Raw genomic sequence first — 18520 nt, forward strand, 5'->3', positions numbered from 1 at the left:
CGACACGTTTCCCTCCCGGATCCTTGGCACGGCATGCTTCACATGACTATGCTACATCTTGTGCTCGACCATCTCTTGGGTCATTCACACTAATAAGTCTAAAAGGTCAATCATGTGAATCTGGTCTTCTAAAAGACGTCCAGTCATGTCACAGTTAAGGTCAATGAGACTTCAATGGCATTACAGTGTAATTGCTCAAAAGAACCCTTTTTCCCTTATACAAATGTTTAATTATTTACTTGCAGTAGTGAAGAAAAGAAGAATTTAGAGGATAAGAAAAAAAGGACTCCAGAGAATGGTGATGAAATGTGTAAAACAACTCTTCACAAAATAAATCCTGATTAAATTTAAACACAGAAAAAAATGCTTTGATTTATCCTCTTATCTTTAGCTAGGTAGAGTCACATGGCTTTACAAAATACATCATTTAATTATGTAAAAATATATTGATATGTCTGCAATGTCCAAGCCTAAACCAAACTAATCTGTAATTCCCTGCTTCATAATCCTATACTTAATACTATGTAATTTGGGAAATTGGACAAAAGCACTTAAGGTAATTAGTCATCGTGGCAGGCAGAAATGACAAAGGAACTGATTTTGTTTTACGTATAAAGTGTTTTTATTATTTCAAACCTCTCCTTAATCCCCATAAAGACATTCACCTCATACCCATTTCCTATTTTCACTCCTCCATCAGATTAGAAAACAAAAACATGCAAGTTGTTCACCAGGTGACTCTGCACAGGTGCAAATATTCAATTGAATCTCACAGGATGGAAAGAGAGGAGAAAAGGGTATGAAGAAAATCTCTTTCATTCTCACCCTAGCCCACTCCCCCCAGAGATGCACTCTCCTGTCCTAAATAAAATAGACAAAACAATCATTGGCTGGTTATTTACATGCACAGCATCCCATGACAGAACCCCCCTCCCCCACCGCCCCTTCCCAAAAGACAAATCGAAGCCAGATCCTAAAGCCACCTTCAAATCTGATCCAGAATGAGAAGTGAAAAGAGATAAACAGATTCATGGAGATGCAGGTTTAAGCCTGAGCCACCGAGCTTGAGGGAAGCACTTCACATCATATGGCCGTAAGAAAGATTCGTGGCTGTGCTTTAGTAGTACTATTATCGGTGCCGTCAGCAGGAAAATGAGCTGTGTTCAAAGATGAATATGATAGGAACGGTCCCGGCTCAAATCCTGTCAACATCTAGGGGCTACATTTAATTTTAAATACTTGGAGCTGCCTGAAGGCAGAGCCTGTCCTCAAAGGCACCACGATGTTATCATCCGTGCAAACATCACGCCAAAGAAGTTGGATCATCCAAGTTGTCAGTGCGTGCACCAAAATTACCCGCTCTGTAAATCACACCCTATGACAAGGTAATTGCATACTGAGGCGCTGGGAGTTTTATCGCCTGCTTCTATGACATTGCTGATACAAGTGAGCATGTTCCGAACACCTCTGTGAATTATAGCTACCAAGGATGATGGCTTTAGGATTTGGGATCAAACGACTGCTCTAGTTGACACCATCACATTCTAAAACAACAACAGGTACGAGCCGTGCCCCCCGCCCCCTCCCAGCATCCCACACGTAAGCGCCCCTTAAAAATGCACAGGGGCACCAAGTGGCCAGAGTTCATGGTGAAAAAAAAAAGCACCAGCTAGTCCTGTGAAGTCACACAGTTACACACACATATTACTCACACGCACACACAGACACACGTGTGGGAGTGTTGCGAGTTGGCAGTTTTGTGAATGTGCTATCTTTTATTACTCATTCTGCTTTCCTTTCATTCATCTCAGTTCTCCGTGCTGGTTCTTCATCGACCTGTACTCATTGGACTCTCGGGCACACACACACATCCACCCCTCGGGTTGGGGCTTCAAGTCCAGTCTTCAGCTAAACTGTGACACACAAAAGTGAGTGTTGTCGGGTCAACCGATGTTCCTCGTCCACAGTGACACTGTCAGGATTGGTGTGAAGAGGGCGCTACCAACCATTATCCAGCTCTGGAATACAAAAAAAGTGTTTTTATTATTACAATATCATATCATCGACATATAATTTGTACACAAGCACATTTATTATTGACATCAACTATTCTTTTCTAGACTGCATTCATTCAGATGTTTTCCATTATGATCATTTTGTAAAAATATAAACAATCTGTCATGTGGGTTGTTGTAGTAAACAAATGTTACATCATTGGCCACTCTTGTCTTGATAAAATCTTTGTTACATTCAGAACAGACACAAAATGCATGATTAATTTTCCATAATCGCAAGTTAACTCAGCTTCAGTGCGATTAATTGAGTTTAAAAATGTTAATCTAGTGACAATTTATGTGATCATCTATTAATGAAGTGAAATCATGTTGTTTTCCGGATGAGAAAATGCGAACAAATTCCATTTACTGAGTTAATACTGATACCGTATTAATAATGTGGGTATCTTTATTTTGAAGTTCGCCTTTCTATACACTGAGAGGGTTCGCGCTGCTTCCTCTCATAGATCCTCTGAACGATCCATCTTGCTCTTTTGCCACAAGCCCACTTCGACGATAATACCCATCCTGAGATAAATGATTCATCCAAGAATAAAAGCGACTCAAATAGAACAAGAATAAAGAGATGTTATATTTGAAACTCACGTGTAAAGAGGCTGCAGCTGCAGATGAGAGGACTTCTGAGGAGGCTGGTAGCCATATGAGTCGAACCCACCGATGAAATCGACTTCACAGAGGAAGAGATGAAAAGACAACTTAATGTAAAGTACTGATGCGGATATTCAGCAGGTTGCATTAATACACTTAAAGGTCAGGCTCTATTGTGCGGTGTTAAAATGATACCAAATGTATTTGTCCACGTTATTAACTCTCTTTCAAAGTGCAGACGCGCACGTTCTCCCCACTAGGAACCGTCACATCTAGATTGCAGAGATAAAGAGTTGCACATTACTTGAAGCCTCACTGAAAGCGCATGCTTTCTAAATGATCAAAATCCAATTTTCATTTCAATGAAAAAGGCTTTGACTGTCGGAGGCTGATGATGCTCCAGAGAGCCAGAACAAAGGGGCAGTTCAGGATACATGATTAGGTTCCATTACAACTTCGGATATGTTTTAAAAAAGCAATACACAAAAACAAATATGAATCTAAGGAACAGAAAATGTTCCTTTTCACTCCAAAAATATGAAGTGGACTTTGGAATGTACCTTTGAAGGTCCAACATAATGACTCTATCCCAGCCAACAACCACTGCCTTAAATGTTTAACTAAAGCAACTCAGATGAGGAGGGGGAATTATATAATGAGAGCAGAGCTTTGGGGATGAGACGATGCTTTGAAAGCAGCATTTAGCAAACTACCACGACACTAAAAGAAGTTTTCAAGGAACCAATCGAATGCTCAAGTTAACGTTACATTCTTTCATTTCATATGAGGTTATGTCCTGAAAGTGGTGCGTGCCAGAAATTAGACGCAAACAACAGCCCATATTGAGATGATTTAAAAAGCAAATCTGATCAAAGGCTCCTGTGTTATTTTTTTCATAGTATCTTCTCAGTTCCTTGAATGAACAAGATTCATTTAAGAGATTGTATTTTTTTTTTTGTAAAATGATGTAGAAAAGTACAAAAAATAACCCTGCTGCAAACTGCATGAGCAATTTAAGGAACATGGTAATTTCCAATATTATATGAGTAATGTTTATCTATGTTAATGTTCATGGCATTTTGCAGTGGCAGCACCCTTGCAAACAGTTGTAAGTGTGCACGCTGTGATGCCAGGCTGGATAACTGTGCCAGAACCAAAGACCAGCGCGACAGGGAGGAGAGCTGGCCGACAAAGCGATGGCATATTTCACCATGGCAGTGTGAAGTGACAGCAGCCAATAAATAGTGGAGTGTGGCTGCTCAATATTGTTTACACATTTTAGTAGATAACAAAATAACCATCGCAAAAACAAGCTAAGATCAGGTTTGCAATCTCACTGAACCACAAACCACAGGAGCAAAGTGCATTAGCATGAGAGGCCTAACAAGCACTGTTCTGAAGAGGGACGACCATTACTCAGCACAAGCACAGATGCACATCACCCACCCATACATTCTCATCACCATGGCATCGCCACCAAAGACAAACTGTGTTAAACAGTTGATTGCTATCTGCTGAAAGATACTTACAGCTATCCTCGTCATCCTGGAAGACTTTACTGACGTAGCAGGCGTACACAAAGCCAAACAGCTAAGAGGAGACAGCGGCCGATTAGAGATCAATATCGAAAGAACACTGTTAAAGTGTCCCATTGTTCGGGGTTACTCACAGCCAGCAGGACCTGGATGGCTGAGCTCAGCACCTCAATGTACTGGTAGTCAAGGAGACAGCCGGAGACACTGATGACATGGTGATCGTCAGGGGCCATGTGGGGTCCGGGCACCGCTGTCACCAGGCAACCGGGGCCATGCTCCATCCACCATGAACGGTGAAGAGAGGTGTTGAACGTCATCAGGAAGTCACGATCCTGGGTCAGCACAGGACAGCAAGCAAGTTCAGTTCCACATGGCAGTGTCTTCTTGGACATCTCTTTCTCCAGGCAACACAAACAGCACTGACTGAGGCTTCACAACACCTCCCAAAATACCTCCTGAGACCCAGTGTCCAACATCCATTTGGTTTCCTTTAAGCACCTATAACTCTGACCTATTAGGTCACATAACCTGCACCAAAAATAGATGAATGGAATGTCAGCAAAAGACTATAAAAACATTCCATTCCAATTTTCTGGTGGAAACCAGTCTTTTTATGAGCAGTAAAAATAAGTAGTAATAAGTCACTTGACAACATTCAAGGGCTAGCTAGCTGTGAGACAAAGCTTGTGTCTTACGCCTGTATTTATCCCACATAAAACTGAGACATTTAAAACAAAAGACACCCCACACAAAAGTTTAGTTTCACTGGCCATTTCAGTCACTTTACTTCTCTGAGTCAAGGACCAGTGACCCAACTCTTCATCTGCTCTTTTTGAGAAGTCAACCTCTGCTGAAGGGAAATCAATGAAACAAAATAAACCATCGCCTTGTAGTTCAACTCCAATTCATCACGGTGGAGCAGCTGAGGCTTCGCCACTCTCACTTGTTTGATTCTTGGAACAATCCATTGCATCATTTCTATTAATTAGGTCTCATTTTCCGCTGCATAAACCATCGACAGCATGAAGCTGTCAACCACACTTTGGAACTATGGACGATTATGAATCCTCACTTAATTGTTGTATGCTTTAAGACCATGGGAAGGAAAGCCAGGTAATATTCGAAGGCTGCACCTAACAGACAGAAACTCACTTCAAACCCAGAGGGTCCTGGCTGCAGCCTCCACATAACACCATGAAATATTTTCATGTATTAGCTTTTAGCTGTGACCTGACATCCCCGCTGCTAAACCGCAAGATAAAATGTTTGTGACTTGGTATCAACTCTCACCTGAGACAGGTTTCCGACCTCCAGGTAAAAACAGATGATGAAGGAGTTCCAGCCCACCCAGAGGACCAGCCATACTGCATACTGTCAAAACACACGGGCTTCAGTCGCCACGTACGACACAAAGTGCTTTGATCTTCAGCATGAACTTACAAAGATGAGGTATCTGAAACGGAACTGCACCGTGCCGAACATGCCCAGGATGACGGCCATTATGTGCAGGAAGTTGGCAAGGATCGGCGCCCATTGGTACCCGAGGAAATCAAACACCTGCCTCTGCAGCGCAGCCACCTGAGGGACAGAAGGTCGCGTGTAGGTAAGCATACAAACAAGCTCCACAAACACAAAAGCACCACCAGAGAGCCAGCGCACACACAAACCCAAGACAGCGACAGGGACAAGCGCATACATCTTCCTCTGTTGTTTCCATGGAAACTGCCTGGAGCACCACTCACTGAAAGAGGCACACCCCTGAAAAGCTCCCCCAAATTAATGAGGATCTTTGGGCTGATACCAGTATAGCGAGAAAACTCTCCAGCACTGCAGACCAAACCTGTGGACAACAAACCACTGCACTCCTCCATCACTTCAGGAGTCAGATTAATGACCTTTTAATGAGACGTTATATGAGACTCAACTGCCCCTCATAATGTCAGGGTGAAGGGAAACCTAAAGAGGCACAGCAATGATGCCTAGCCAAACTGACTGATGTCTTTTTCATTGCACTTCTTTATACTTCAGTTTATATATGTTCCAACTACACTCCCTGACAAGGTAAAAAAAACGTGTGTTTCATACTTCTGGATCAAATTTAAGAAATTGTAATATAATTGAAACGGTTCAACAGTCACCTTGCCACAGGGACATCGTGGCAAGTAAATCAGGTCTTGTGTTGCCCAGAAAAAATGCTGCATTTCACTCTGAAATATAGCCTCAACAAGTCAATAAGTCGCCTCACTGCTGGATGCAAGTTGGATCCTGAAGTAATGTGGGCGGAGTTGTTTTGAGACCCACAAACAAATGTTGGGTCTAAATTTGGACTCACTTCTGCAGACTCTTAATTGGAGGGACAATAGTGGCGACCACTTGATAGGCTGTTCCAGACATCACTATCAACCTTTAGTAGTTATTTTGTGTTTTGTATCAGTTGGAATTAGTTACAGTTAAGAATATGTTAAAACTCTTAAAAGGGGGGTCATGTTCTGACAATTATTTGTGTGTTTTATATTAAACTTGATGTGTGTTCCAACTAGTTGTATACATATATTTTCCTCTTTCGCAGAGGAGTTACATGGGCAATCTATGGTTGCTATTTCAATGTACTATCAAACCGAGAACTGATTTTAGTTGTCAGAATATGACGACAAATGGAAGATATTTCAGCAGTTTCTAAGAACAGTGATAATCCAATGCAGGTCATTTTTAAAAACATTTTTGTTCTGCACATTTACATTGTTATTATGTGTCACCAGTGAAATGAACACAAACATTTAACTAGGGAAGTTTTTTTTTCTTAACTTATTGTTGATATTTACATATAAATATCATCATGAGTTGACAAAACATATGTGAATAGAAGTGCAGATGCTGACGGGACTCAAAGTGAAGCCTGTACTCAGCCCTGCTCCCTGTGATCCCAAGCCCCACACCCCGGTGTGTAATGTGGCATGGCTCCCCGGCAGCTGCACCTCAAAGCCCGGACTGTGCAGCGAGGCTGGACGAAAATGCCTGATTATACCGTGCGGCTGTGGAGCGCACGCCGCTCTAATTATATCCCGCAGCTCTGACCCCTCACACACTCACCAGCTGCAGGGAACAGATCACAAGGAGGGTGCATCTCCCGTCGCAGCTCCCCATCTTGGAGGGCTCTGGACGCGGCTTGGAGCCGCGAAGGCTCCGGGGGAATGGCGAGTCCCCGTTCAGATCCAGACTGCCGGGCCGACGCTGCTCACACCATCCCTCGCTGAGTGGACTGGCCTGCTCCCGCAAGGCTTGGCCTGCCTGCCGCCTGTCCTCACTGTGGGCGACCCATCTCGGATGCTGGTTCTGTCGGTAATTACCAGTTGCGGGTAGTTTTTAGGGAGGAGAGCGGCGAGGGAGAAGAGGAGGTGGAGGAGGAGGGGGGGGGGGGCGTTCACTTCTCGCCGGCCTGCTGCGGTCAGACCTCCGCCGCCGACAACCGAAGCACCTCGGCCACACCTTCCGGAGAGGGGACGCACAAAGACACAAAGCGAGTGAGAAAAGTGCCATAATGTGCTCCGGGCCACAGAGGCAAATCAACATCATATGATAGCGGATCACACGAGGGGCGGCGGGGGGAGGAGACCGACCCCGCAGTGTCGCTCCTCCAAGCGCGGACACAAAGCAGCCCGTTGTGACTCGCAGTTTTTTCCCGGGGTAAGAGCCGCTCTCGGCCCCAAACGCTGGACTCGAGCGATGCTGTTGGTGGTGGAGCCGAGCCCACATAACGGAGCGATGTACTCACCGGAACCAGCGTTCAGGGGGTCCCAGAAGCGGCTCCTCCGCTCCGTCTTACAGCGTCTTTTGTCAACAATCGGGGCCGGGGCGTGCGCAGGAGGAGCCGGGGGTGAGCGAGGGAGAGAGAGAGGAGGGGGTGGGGGCTCTCAGTCGCCGCGACCCCCTCGAGGAAGAGCCACATACGTTCTGCAGACCTGCGTGCGTGTACGCGCGCGCTCGCAGAGGCACAAAAGAAAGGGCGCACCACGTCACGCACGGGACTTTATTTTGAAATCTGACACCGACAGCTGAAAGAAAAAAAATACTATGAACTGGAGTCGATTTTTGAAAATGTGTTTTTAGTTCTTAAGTGTAATATTTCTGTACGATTAATTCTTAAAGTTCATGAAGGTGACTTGGAGGTGACGTCAAGATGACATCACTCATTTATGACGTTGGTCAGTCCTGGCCTGAAACCTCCACTGGGGTTCACAGCCGGGTGGAATGTTCTGCCCAAAAGATGGCAATGAGAGGATGCAGGAGTCTCAGGGTCTTGTTCACCAGTGAGGGAAGGATGGAGCTGAGCAAAAGTCGCTTTCGATTTGAGGATCAATTTACAATCCCACTCTCAACTATGGAGGCTCAGGTGTCTTGACACCTCCCTGGTCAGGTGGTCTAGGCAAGTCCGACACGACTACTGTAGCAGACTCAGCATATAGGTTCTGTCTCTCGGGTGTAAACCGATGCTGGTGGAATGAACATTCACACCTCATGGATATCAATGCTAAGAAGAAAACAATTTGGAATTTTATTTTTTCATTCCCCCACAAATCAATTTAAATTATGCCGAAGTAACACACAAACAGCAGACTTAATAAGGACATGTTTATAATAATGCAGTGTAGAAAGACAGATATTGAATTAAATAAAACATTAAAACTATTCGTGTAAACAAACATCTTGTTGGCTACAAATAGTAGACAGCCATAGTGTTTTCAAATTGAAGTCGCAGTGATCAATGTGGTAGAGTTTACTATATATAATTTAGAAATAGGATCATTATATGTGATATTGAATTACATTTGGGGCTGTGTATTGGCAGGAATCTAGTGACAATGCATATCCCAATATGACAATGACACAGAAAAGTGCTACAGAAAAATAATCTAACAATATAAAAACCTTTTTGCAGTTTCAAATTCAACCATGGTAGTGGTTTAGCTTTGGCGACGTACTCACTCAGGCATGAATGCTTGAGATCTTGTCTATCACAAGGGTCAGAAGGGGAAAAGTTGACAAGAGAGAAGACTGTAACATCTGTGCCATCGAGCACCACTGCAGCTGTGACTGTATAATCGGGAGGAAATAAAGCGCACACCAAGATGACAAAGGGTCTTCAGAAAGCGAATCAAAGTGATGAAAGACACGCATGTAAGAACTTGATTATCCAGAGTGTTTTCAGATGTTAAAAAATTTATTAAAAAGTTACAAAATCAAAACTTTGGATGGTTGTCATGAATGAGCGGAGCGAACTGAAATTACTGAGTTTACAAATCACTCATCAGATTTCCAAGGATTCATTAAAAAAAAAAAAAAAACAGACACCACAGATCATACAGGCTACTGAATTTCTCCCATGTAGAGCCGCTTGTCACTGCCACCAGAGAGCACTGTTGAGACAACACAGTGGTCAACGTTAATACCACACACAACACAACGTCATGTGAAGACCTTCACATTCTAGATCATATATCATAAATTGGCTGATCTTTCCCAAAATAAAACCAGGAATAAACCATAATCTCAGATTTGAAGAGGAAAAATTGGGTGGACATTCTACTCACCGACTGGCTCATTTGGGTGAAAGACAACTTCGTTCACAGACCCAGCGTGGCCCGGAAGTTTGTAGAGAATTCTGCGAGATGTGGTGTCCCAAACATAGACAAATCTAGAAAGATGGACAATAGCATCATAGCAGGAAATAACAGTGTCTGAAAAAAACCCAAAATCGTAGTGCAACAATTATGTCCGATGGAAACAGCAATATTAAAAAACTAAAGGCTATAGGAAACATTGCTGATGTACATTTGGACCATCTGGAGTCACTTTAGTACAAGTTCGGCTCTTGTGCAGAAACGAAAGCGCAGTACTAAAATTTTTGAAAACACAATGTGCGTTCATCGGTCCACCATGTGACCACATCTCACCTGTCGGCAGAGCCTGCAGCCACCTTGCTCCCGTCAGTAGACCATGAGCATCGTAGTAAATTCTGTTATTTAAAAAAAACAAAACAAAAAAAACATAAAATCAGTGGATGAAGGTAAGACAACATTTGTGTCCCCTGTGAACCTGATATATGTTAGCAATAGTGAGTGAACCAGGCATGATTTCAACACTTACCTTTTCAAAGTTGTGGACATTTCCCTGGAAGATCTTCACACACCTTTCCTTGGGCGCGAACGGTCTGACGTCCCAGATACGCACTGCAGAGCATCAGACTTGACAGTCAAATATACGACTGCAAAATCTACTATTTGCTACAAATGATTCACATTAGTCATGACAATATGGTGGAGAGTTCAAGATGATAAGCAAACTGTCAATTGCAAACAAGCAACAGAAACAATATAATAAACATGAATTACTCAAAATTCTAGGTAAATTTATATTCTGTAATACTAGCTACAACTAAAGCAAAAAGTTGAACATCAAAGGTAAAAGGTATTTAATCCCTTGAAAAAAATGATTGAAGGGTGATACCTGTGTTATCCATGGAGTTGGAAAGAAGGTAGGAGCCCTCCGAGCTTAAACTGAGTCCCGTGACTGAGTCTCCATGTCCGTGCATATTATAGATGAGCTTGTTCTGCCTCAGGTCCCAGACCTCCACAACACAAAAAGCAACCGTGTTAATCAGAATCAAGCAGCTGGTTTGTTTCCCTAAAGCCATAATTATATCAAGCAATATCTTTCATCATTAAGACTGCGTTCATACTAAAGTCCAATTTGGCTTCAAAAGGGCAATTGTGTGTTTTAAATTAGATTTACTCTTGCTTCCGACGACGGGTTCCACTCAATTTATTATACAGTAAAAGGGTTTATGCTCCAGAACAGAACACACACAATATGGGAAAAATGTATTTCGTGCCTGTCTCAAAGATGAAGTCGCCGCGAAAAGTCATTCATTATGTCCAACTCTTTTGGGCAACAACATGCACATTTTAAGAACAAAATAAAGAAAAATTTAATTGAAAAAATGGCCCAATATAGAGAATTGTAGAGAAATGTATTAAGGGAGTAAAAGGTGAACTGCAACAAATACAATTGAGAAACATTCTCGATGCATAGATTCAGAGAAAATCTGCTATTGCAAGGCAACACTACATAAACCTCATATAAAGATGGTGAACCCATGCCGTTACCTTGATGTCATTGTCGATGCCTCCGGACAGAATCTGATCACTGGTGTCATTAAAGGTGACGGCGAGCACTTGGTAGGTGTTATGGAAAGTGTGAATGGCTCCTTTCTTCCTGATGTCCCAAAGCTGCAAAAAAGAAAGTGATATTTAATGGAGGTAAATTGGTGTGACTCTATGTGGTAGACAGACGTTTCACCTTGACAGTTCCGTCGTCACTCCCAGTACACACCAGCTGGGGGCCTCTGCGAGCTGGGTAGCAGGTGTTGACGAAAGAAGTGTGGCCCTTTAGACGCTTGACCCTCTCACCTGTTTCACTGTCCCACACACCAACAGTCTTGTCTGTGCTCGCAGAGAACAGTATACTGAAATGACCAAGGAGAATTGATTTGAAAAAAGATCACTTTATCAAACACTAAAAAGTATTAAGTTTAAGTTTTAAGACAGGTTACCTTAGGTTAATATAAATGGTTTTACTGTGTGTCAAATGTGGTCATCTTTTGTGCAGTATTCTGAAAATACTGTGGGACTAATAAAGGTCATCTAATCTAACCTAAATAAAGAGGCGCTGTAATGGAAATGGCAGGGACCAGGGGGTATATGCTAGGCCATGACATATTACGCTCCGAAACAATGAAGTGATATGGACACTGAATAAAATCATTGGAGACAAACCTAATGTGAGTCGAACAATTAATACTAGGGGCTAAGGTGTTTGAATGGGTCCTTGGGCGAGACACCAAACCCACCTTGCGTCGTGTTGTTGGATGGGGTGTTCAGCGCATATTGGCAGCCAGCTGTGGCTATTAATGTAGCCCACCACCACCGGTCTGACTGAGGTAGGAGTGGATAATGGTTTCCGTAAAGCACTTTGGGAGTCTTGAAAAGCGCTATACAAATCTAAGCTATTATTATTATGGACTGTATGCAAGATATGTGTGTGAATATCCTTGAGCAGTGTTTGGGGCTGAACAATGTAGTTTAACATCGACAATGTCCAGAACAATTAATGTAGCAAGCAAAGTGAGCAGTGTTCCGATCGCACCTTCCATCAGTGTTGTAATGCAGCTCCATCACTGCTCCACTGTGACCCTTGAGCGTGGCAAAATTTTCACAATCACCATACACGTTCCACATTACTAGAAAAAAAGCAGATGATACCATATGATTACTGGATGGTTGGAATGTTCAGATATTATAGAGAAACAACAAAAAAGGAAAAAAGTGTGATGTTTACAATGGTACTATTAAAGACTGACGTCCAAGTGAGAAATAGGATGATGAAGAGTGTTGAATAGAGCCTCTCAGGAGAGAACATTTGAATAAGACTTCATCAAAATAACTTACAAATAAGCCTGTCGAATCCCGATGAGGCCAGAGTTGCTCCGTTGGGATGGAATTTGCAGCAGTAGACCTCACCCTCATGGCCTGACATGAGCATGATGGGCGCTTGCAGGCTTGATGTGCGTGGTGGGCCCTGTAGGAGACAAGTCACAAGTTTGTTGCAGGCTAGGAATTTGTCATCATACTTGGGATGAATGATGATGAATTCAAGATAAAATAACTTTATATAGCTTTATAAAGAATTTTAACACACTTAAAAAGCCAGCAGACAGTAATTCAGTCTTGATATTTCATTCATAAAATAGTAAGGAATATTAAACTCTTATATTACATTAATCCAATGTTGTCAATGTCAATCCAATTAATGACAAAGCAAATAACATTTTGCATCGAAAACATAACAGAAGGTTACGCTTCCACAATCTTACTACATAGCAGAGACTTGTTTTGCAACGTCAGCCTCCCGCAGCTTGGCAACAAATGAACAGCAACGCCAGTCCTGATATTAACTTATAATGCACGTACTTATACGAGTGCCAGATTAAAATATAAAGGAAAAAATAATTTTTAAAGATGCAAACTTGAATAATCGTCGGAGTCTTGACTTAAGGGGACGTGGTGTTTAGAAGAGTCGTGTTGTATACATTTACATAAGACTCACTTCAGGAATTAAGTCATAAAGAAGGCTAAAAATATAATTGGAATATACGTGGGCAGGGTTGTACTCGTGTTCTTTATCACTTTCTGTACTTGAATGTCAGTTAACATACAGGAAACTTCGTGAACGATTTCATGATCTTTCCTACCGTAGCCACGAGTTGCTGTGTTTGAGCAGCGGCTATAAGCTCGGTCCGGGGCCGTTTCACATCAGCTGCTACAATGGCCATGTCGGCCGGTCTCTTCATTGGGTCCATCATTTCGACTTCTCGACTTGAAAGGCACGGTAGTTTGGCGTTTTGGCGTTAAAATCCAACAAAAATCCGGTGCATACGATGCTAACGTACAGAAAACGAATGAATGGAGCCACTGAAGCACAAAACAAGTGCTTCCGCCTGAGACTTGTACTGTGATTGGTCGACGTCGCTAGCTACTGCAGTGATTGGCTGGTTTTGTTACTGTCGCACTGCGTTGCACCGGAAGAGAAATAAGAGGTAGCAGCGCTAACCGTGAGGTAAGTGTATCTTTTTAATACAAAAGAAAACGGTCATTCATTCTATCGACTCACACGCGTGGAATAAAATTAAACTACTCCATTTCTGTGTCGGCCTTGTTTGATGCAATTATTAAACAAAATGGTATAGCACCGCTAACGCTGCTTGTATGCAAACGAATCCTTGCAACTATGGAAGGATGAGCCACTTTGGAGCGACGTATAAATGGCATGAATTGTTGCGGATGTAAGATCTAAGTAAACATTTCTGTTCATGCTATTCTGTAGCTAATACTATGGTCGTAGTGTTAATAACATGGAACACAATTACCAATTCCTTCGTTCAGCTGAACCATGATAATAATATTGCTTTTTTTTTAAATGGTAGTGGACATTTTGCTCTGAATAATATACTGTATACCAGGAAACCACCAATGCCATCTCCAAGTAATGATAATCTACACCACCATCGAATGAGCTGCAGTTGTGCGCGTTTCATTATTATTTTTTGTGATTTTTTTGGGGGGAGACTGTAACTATTACAACATAGCTTGTGGTGTTCCTAATACAAACCTTTGTCCTGTTGCCTTGTTATAATAATAATTGGTATTGGTTGTATGGCCATGAAGTCAGGGTTTTGACATGAAGGTGTGAGCTCATGTCACATTAGCGTTGTACAGCTCCTACCTGGTTCATCATTTAGGAAACCTGGTGCTCTAAACACAATTATTAGCGAGCAGATTCAATAGAAACCACATAAAGTCCAATTATTTAATATTTTAGAATATGTGGCGTTCACGAAATAAGTGTTGCATTGTATTTCTTGTTGCTAAAGGTTGTTTATTGCGCATTATTGTGAATTCGTTTTGCCATTTTTGCTTTTTTTTTGGACTACCTAATATTTAAAACTGGTGATGTGACTTTGCTGTTGTTATATCTGTAGCTATATTTGCTGAACAAACTGAACCAGTGAGCACTTTACAGACAATGTCTGGCAGTGATGGACCTGGACAAGAACCTGCTGGCCTGGACGGTTTGCCGCCAATATACTCTATTGCTAAAGGAGAGGTGGTCTCAGTGCAGACCTATGGCGCTTTTGTTCGATTGCCTGGATACAAGAAGGAAGGTTGGTAAAAGAGCTTTTGAAAATGTGTCACCCACCTACGTAAGAGAATACTTGTTGAAATATATTGTTCTTTTACTTGAACGTGTATCTCACATTTTTATTCAACTAAGCACATTTTGAGCATTCTTTTTCCCTACATTGAGAACTAACAAAGTGTGAGAAATTATTTTGACATTCATAATAAATACTCATCATTATCACACGTATATTTCCCACAACTTATCAAACTGTCAAAATTAATATCACTTTATTTCATCATCTTATAATACAATAATTACCACATTAATATTATTTTACTGAACAAGTGTAGAATCATTATTAAATGCAAATAAAAAGTATATTTTGCCATATATTTTCAGCAAAAACTGTGGTCATGATACACTTGACTGGATATATGCAGAACAATTTTTGCAGCCAAGTTGTTATTCGCACCAGAAGGTGAAGGTTTTCAGCCTCATTTCAAATTCTCATTGCTGTACTGAATGATGAATCATTGGGTCACCGGCAAGATGAACAAAGGGCATATCAACCTAACCCTGGCTTGAAGCGTGACAGTAGCACTGCCACCACTCGTGCTTGAGATGCGCACATAGCAGAATCAGGTGTTGCTGAGTAAAGAATTTCCTGGATTTGGTTGGCAGTTGTTTTAGGGATTATTTCCCTTTCAAGCCTTTTAAATCACTAATTTTAACAAGGAAACCATTATTTTGTGAATACTTTCCTTCAGTGTGGTGACGTTGACGTGACTGTTTTTTTTTGTCCTCCATTGCAAAGTTGAGCAGCTAGTTGTCGAAAAAAATATATATAGCGTTGTTCTTATATGGCTATTGTAATGCAAAGATGTTTCTATTTTTATGAATCATTCTCTACCTCCCCAGGCTTGGTACATGTGAGTGAAATGTCTGCCACTCGCGTTGAGAGCGCCTCTGACATTGTGGACGTCGGGGAAAAAGTATGGATTAAAGTCATTGGGAGAGAGGTATGCACACTCAAACATGTGCAGATATGATTCTGCTGGAAAACGACAATTGCCATGTGCCCTTAGATTCAAGGTGAAAAGGTGAAGTTGTCTTTCTCGATGAAATCCGTCAACCAGGGAACAGGGCGAGACCTGGACCCCAACAATGTCATGGCGGAGTATGTTGTGTATTTAACGGTTGCATTTCATACAGTATGTACGTATACATGTGCTGAGCGGCTGCTTGTAGGCAGGATGCAAGGAGGCGAAGGCTGTTCAAAGACCACACAGGCAACCGGATCACTCTGGAGGCTGTACTCAACACCACATGTGCAAAATGTGGCTGCAAAGGTGTGTAATAGGTAGCCACCAGAAATCTAGAACCCCTTCAATGATGTTTCTGTCTTCACTGAATTAGGTCACTTCACAAAGGATTGCTTCTCTGCTCCCGGCACGCAGTACGCACTGGTGCCTGAAGAGGACGTAGAAGAGCCACAGCAGCAGCCCAGCTCCACAACCAGACCACAGCCTGTTAGCGAGAAAAAGAAAAAGAAGGAACTTAAGAAGGTTCACTCGTGCATGCGGGAAACAAGTGTTAAAATGTCATGTGTTAAAATGAGGCAATGTCTCCTCCGTTTGCGACAGGACAAGAAGAAGAAGAAGAAGCGGAAGAGGAAACACGAGGAGTCAGGAAGTGACAGCAGCAGCGACAGTGGTGAATGCAAACCCAAGAGAAGTTGGCGCGAACACACCAGCGACAGAGACGATAAGAAGAGGAAGAAACACAAGAAGCACAAATCGCACAAGAACACCTGAGTGTAGCCAACACGCATTACAGCCCTTTCACTTGTCAAATAAAGTCTGTAAAGGAGAGCAAATTAGGATCATGTTGAACTGTCTTCTTAAAAAAAAAAACTCTAGCATGAGATTACTGCAGGCCTGCTGTGATATTTATGTTTTTAATAAACATTAAAGCTACACTGATAAGAATAATTTGTGCCTCTCTTCATACACGTCGAGTTTTCAGTGTCAGTGCTCTTCAGTTAAGCCAGAGGGATGTTTATACATTTATGCGTTTTTTGGTTCTCACTCACGTTGTTGACCTCAGAAATGAAACAAACAAACGTGTACTCAGAGCACAGATGGGTGTGAAAAAACATATATTTTCAAATGAACTGAAACATTGTCATATTTATTCCAAAATATCGATTCATGTACCTCCCGTTTAGATATATATTAAATGGAGAGATTCAATTCGATTAACGAATTACAGACAAAAAATATTCAAGCCAAATAGCCCAGATTAATAATTTATAAGATTTATTTTGCTTTGAACATCAATTCCAGGTGAACCACATCAAACAATGTGATGTCAGAAACAAATCATTCATGATGACTGAGACTAAAAGGGATTGTACTGATGGACGTTAAAGTTAAAGTTAAAAAGATTTTCCGGATCAAAGCACAAAAGATGTCGCTGTGTGGACTTGCAGCAAAGGGTTTGGTCCTCTCTGGACCACTGCTACCCTGATGTTAAGCTTTTGCAAAGAGATTCAACTTAAATTGGATCATTCTTTTTACTTTATATCTTTTTTTTATTGAAATTTTCCAGTTTGACAAAGTGCTGTCGTGACGGGACAATTTTACAACAGTTGTGGTCCACATCAGTAAATTGAGCAGTATATAGGTGTTTGAAAGAGAAACAAAAAGAGAAAATAAAATACAACAATCCCAAACAGACACAAACAAAACACAACCCTCCATTCATTGCCTCATGTTCATAAAGGTAAGTACCATTTAGGCACACAGACAGTCAGCCCTAGTAAATAGTCTGGAACATAACCAGGTCATATCTTTGTCTATGATGCGCTAAAAACGTTCAAAAAGGGACCCTACATTCGACCAAACTTCCCAGGTGATTGTTGGAGTGAGTATCTCATTTTCTCTAATTTTAAGGTGGTCATGACCTCCTGCAGCCAGTAATCATGAGTAGGAGATGAGTAGGACATCGGTCCACTTAAGCGTGAAAAGAGGCGACGGATTGAACGTTGACGTTCCAAGGATATTTGAGACCTTTTTATTAACACTTGATAGAACCTTCAACTCTTTATTGAAATAAAATCTTTTTTTTTTTTTTTTACAAAATCTCTGAAATGTCTCCACCCATTCAGTCTTGCTTTTACTCTTTCTGCACACACTTGCATAAAACCACAACTCAACAGCTCTCAAAAGTTTGACACTACCATCAATGAAACACACGAATCCGACTGCCAGTAGGTGGAGCATCCAAACCAAAATACTGTAGCAGATGCTCTCTTGTCCTGGAATAACCTTTTGCTCCCCTTTTTTTCTGGAGGAGTCGCCTGACTATGTGTAACCTGACACAAGTGGACGCAATATGGCAGGGAGTAACTGTCCCTTTCCAGATCCAGGCATTGTTTACAGATATCTGGTGTCTTCTTGCCAGGAATGACTCCTCCATGACAGTGAGGAACTTGCAGGACGTTATTACAACACAAACAGGAAGTGCCCTCGTGCTCTGATGACAGTAGTTCAACACCACGTGTGCTGATTGAACTTGCCTGGA

At 41.9% G+C, this 18520-nt stretch overlaps 3 protein-coding genes across 3 annotated transcripts; 1 reads left to right on the forward strand and 2 right to left on the reverse strand.

Annotated features, from left to right (window-relative positions):
• Positions 1–615: 615 nt before the first annotated feature.
• Positions 616–8136, reverse strand: nkain1 (sodium/potassium transporting ATPase interacting 1). The gene is made up of 8 exons (XM_053863967.1): positions 7971–8136; positions 7289–7684; positions 5639–5776; positions 5489–5569; positions 4333–4530; positions 4193–4253; positions 2661–2742; positions 616–2018 (listed from the first exon to the last, which is right to left on the reverse strand). The coding sequence occupies exons 2-8, from the start codon at positions 7340–7342 to the stop codon at positions 2009–2011; spliced, it is 624 nt and encodes a 207-aa protein (XP_053719942.1). The 5' UTR covers positions 7343–7684; positions 7971–8136; the 3' UTR covers positions 616–2008.
• An 802-nt stretch (positions 8137–8938) lies between these two features.
• Positions 8939–13720, reverse strand: snrnp40 (small nuclear ribonucleoprotein 40 (U5)). The gene is made up of 10 exons (XM_053863966.1): positions 13506–13720; positions 12703–12832; positions 12401–12494; positions 11555–11720; positions 11362–11484; positions 10703–10823; positions 10343–10425; positions 10150–10211; positions 9787–9890; positions 8939–9612 (listed from the first exon to the last, which is right to left on the reverse strand). The coding sequence occupies exons 1-10, from the start codon at positions 13614–13616 to the stop codon at positions 9563–9565; spliced, it is 1044 nt and encodes a 347-aa protein (XP_053719941.1). The 5' UTR covers positions 13617–13720; the 3' UTR covers positions 8939–9562.
• Positions 13721–13836: 116 nt separating this feature from the next.
• Positions 13837–16907, forward strand: zcchc17 (zinc finger, CCHC domain containing 17). Its single transcript, XM_053862811.1, has 7 exons — positions 13837–13870; positions 14834–14975; positions 15854–15954; positions 16021–16112; positions 16184–16284; positions 16352–16500; positions 16579–16907. Exons 2-7 carry the CDS (start codon positions 14837–14839, stop codon positions 16747–16749), a joined length of 753 nt encoding a protein of 250 aa, XP_053718786.1. The 5' UTR covers positions 13837–13870; positions 14834–14836; the 3' UTR covers positions 16750–16907.
• Positions 16908–18520: the final 1613 nt, after the last annotated feature.

The sequence above is a fragment of the Synchiropus splendidus genome, chromosome 4, assembly GCF_027744825.2.
Source record: "Synchiropus splendidus isolate RoL2022-P1 chromosome 4, RoL_Sspl_1.0, whole genome shotgun sequence".
In the NCBI taxonomy this organism is placed as follows: Eukaryota; Metazoa; Chordata; class Actinopteri; order Syngnathiformes; family Callionymidae; genus Synchiropus; species Synchiropus splendidus.

Excerpts from the sequence above, each read along its gene's own strand:
- zcchc17 (XM_053862811.1), top strand. The coding sequence starts at position 14,837 with ATGTCTGGCAGTGATGGACCTGGACAAGAACCTGCTGGCCTGGACGGT. Across the intron at positions 14,976-15,853 it reads GCCTGGATACAAGAAGGAAG|GCTTGGTACATGTGAGTGAA; the intron begins GTTGGTAAAAGA and ends CTACCTCCCCAG. Across the intron at positions 16,113-16,183 it reads CCCAACAATGTCATGGCGGA|GCAGGATGCAAGGAGGCGAA; the intron begins GTATGTTGTGTA and ends GGCTGCTTGTAG.
- nkain1 (XM_053863967.1), bottom strand. The coding sequence starts at position 7,342 with ATGGGGAGCTGCGACGGGAGATGCACCCTCCTTGTGATCTGTTCCCTG. Across the intron at positions 4,254-4,332 it reads CCATCCAGGTCCTGCTGGCT|CTGTTTGGCTTTGTGTACGC; the intron begins GTGAGTAACCCC and ends GTCTCCTCTTAG. Across the intron at positions 2,743-4,192 it reads CCAGGATGACGAGGATAGCT|TCGATTTCATCGGTGGGTTC; the intron begins GTAAGTATCTTT and ends TCCTCTGTGAAG.
- snrnp40 (XM_053863966.1), bottom strand. The coding sequence starts at position 13,616 with ATGATGGACCCAATGAAGAGACCGGCCGACATGGCCATTGTAGCAGCT. Across the intron at positions 11,485-11,554 it reads GTGACGACGGAACTGTCAAG|CTTTGGGACATCAGGAAGAA; the intron begins GTGAAACGTCTG and ends TCTTTTTTGCAG. Across the intron at positions 10,212-10,342 it reads ATGTCCACAACTTTGAAAAG|AATTTACTACGATGCTCATG; the intron begins GTAAGTGTTGAA and ends TTTAAATAACAG.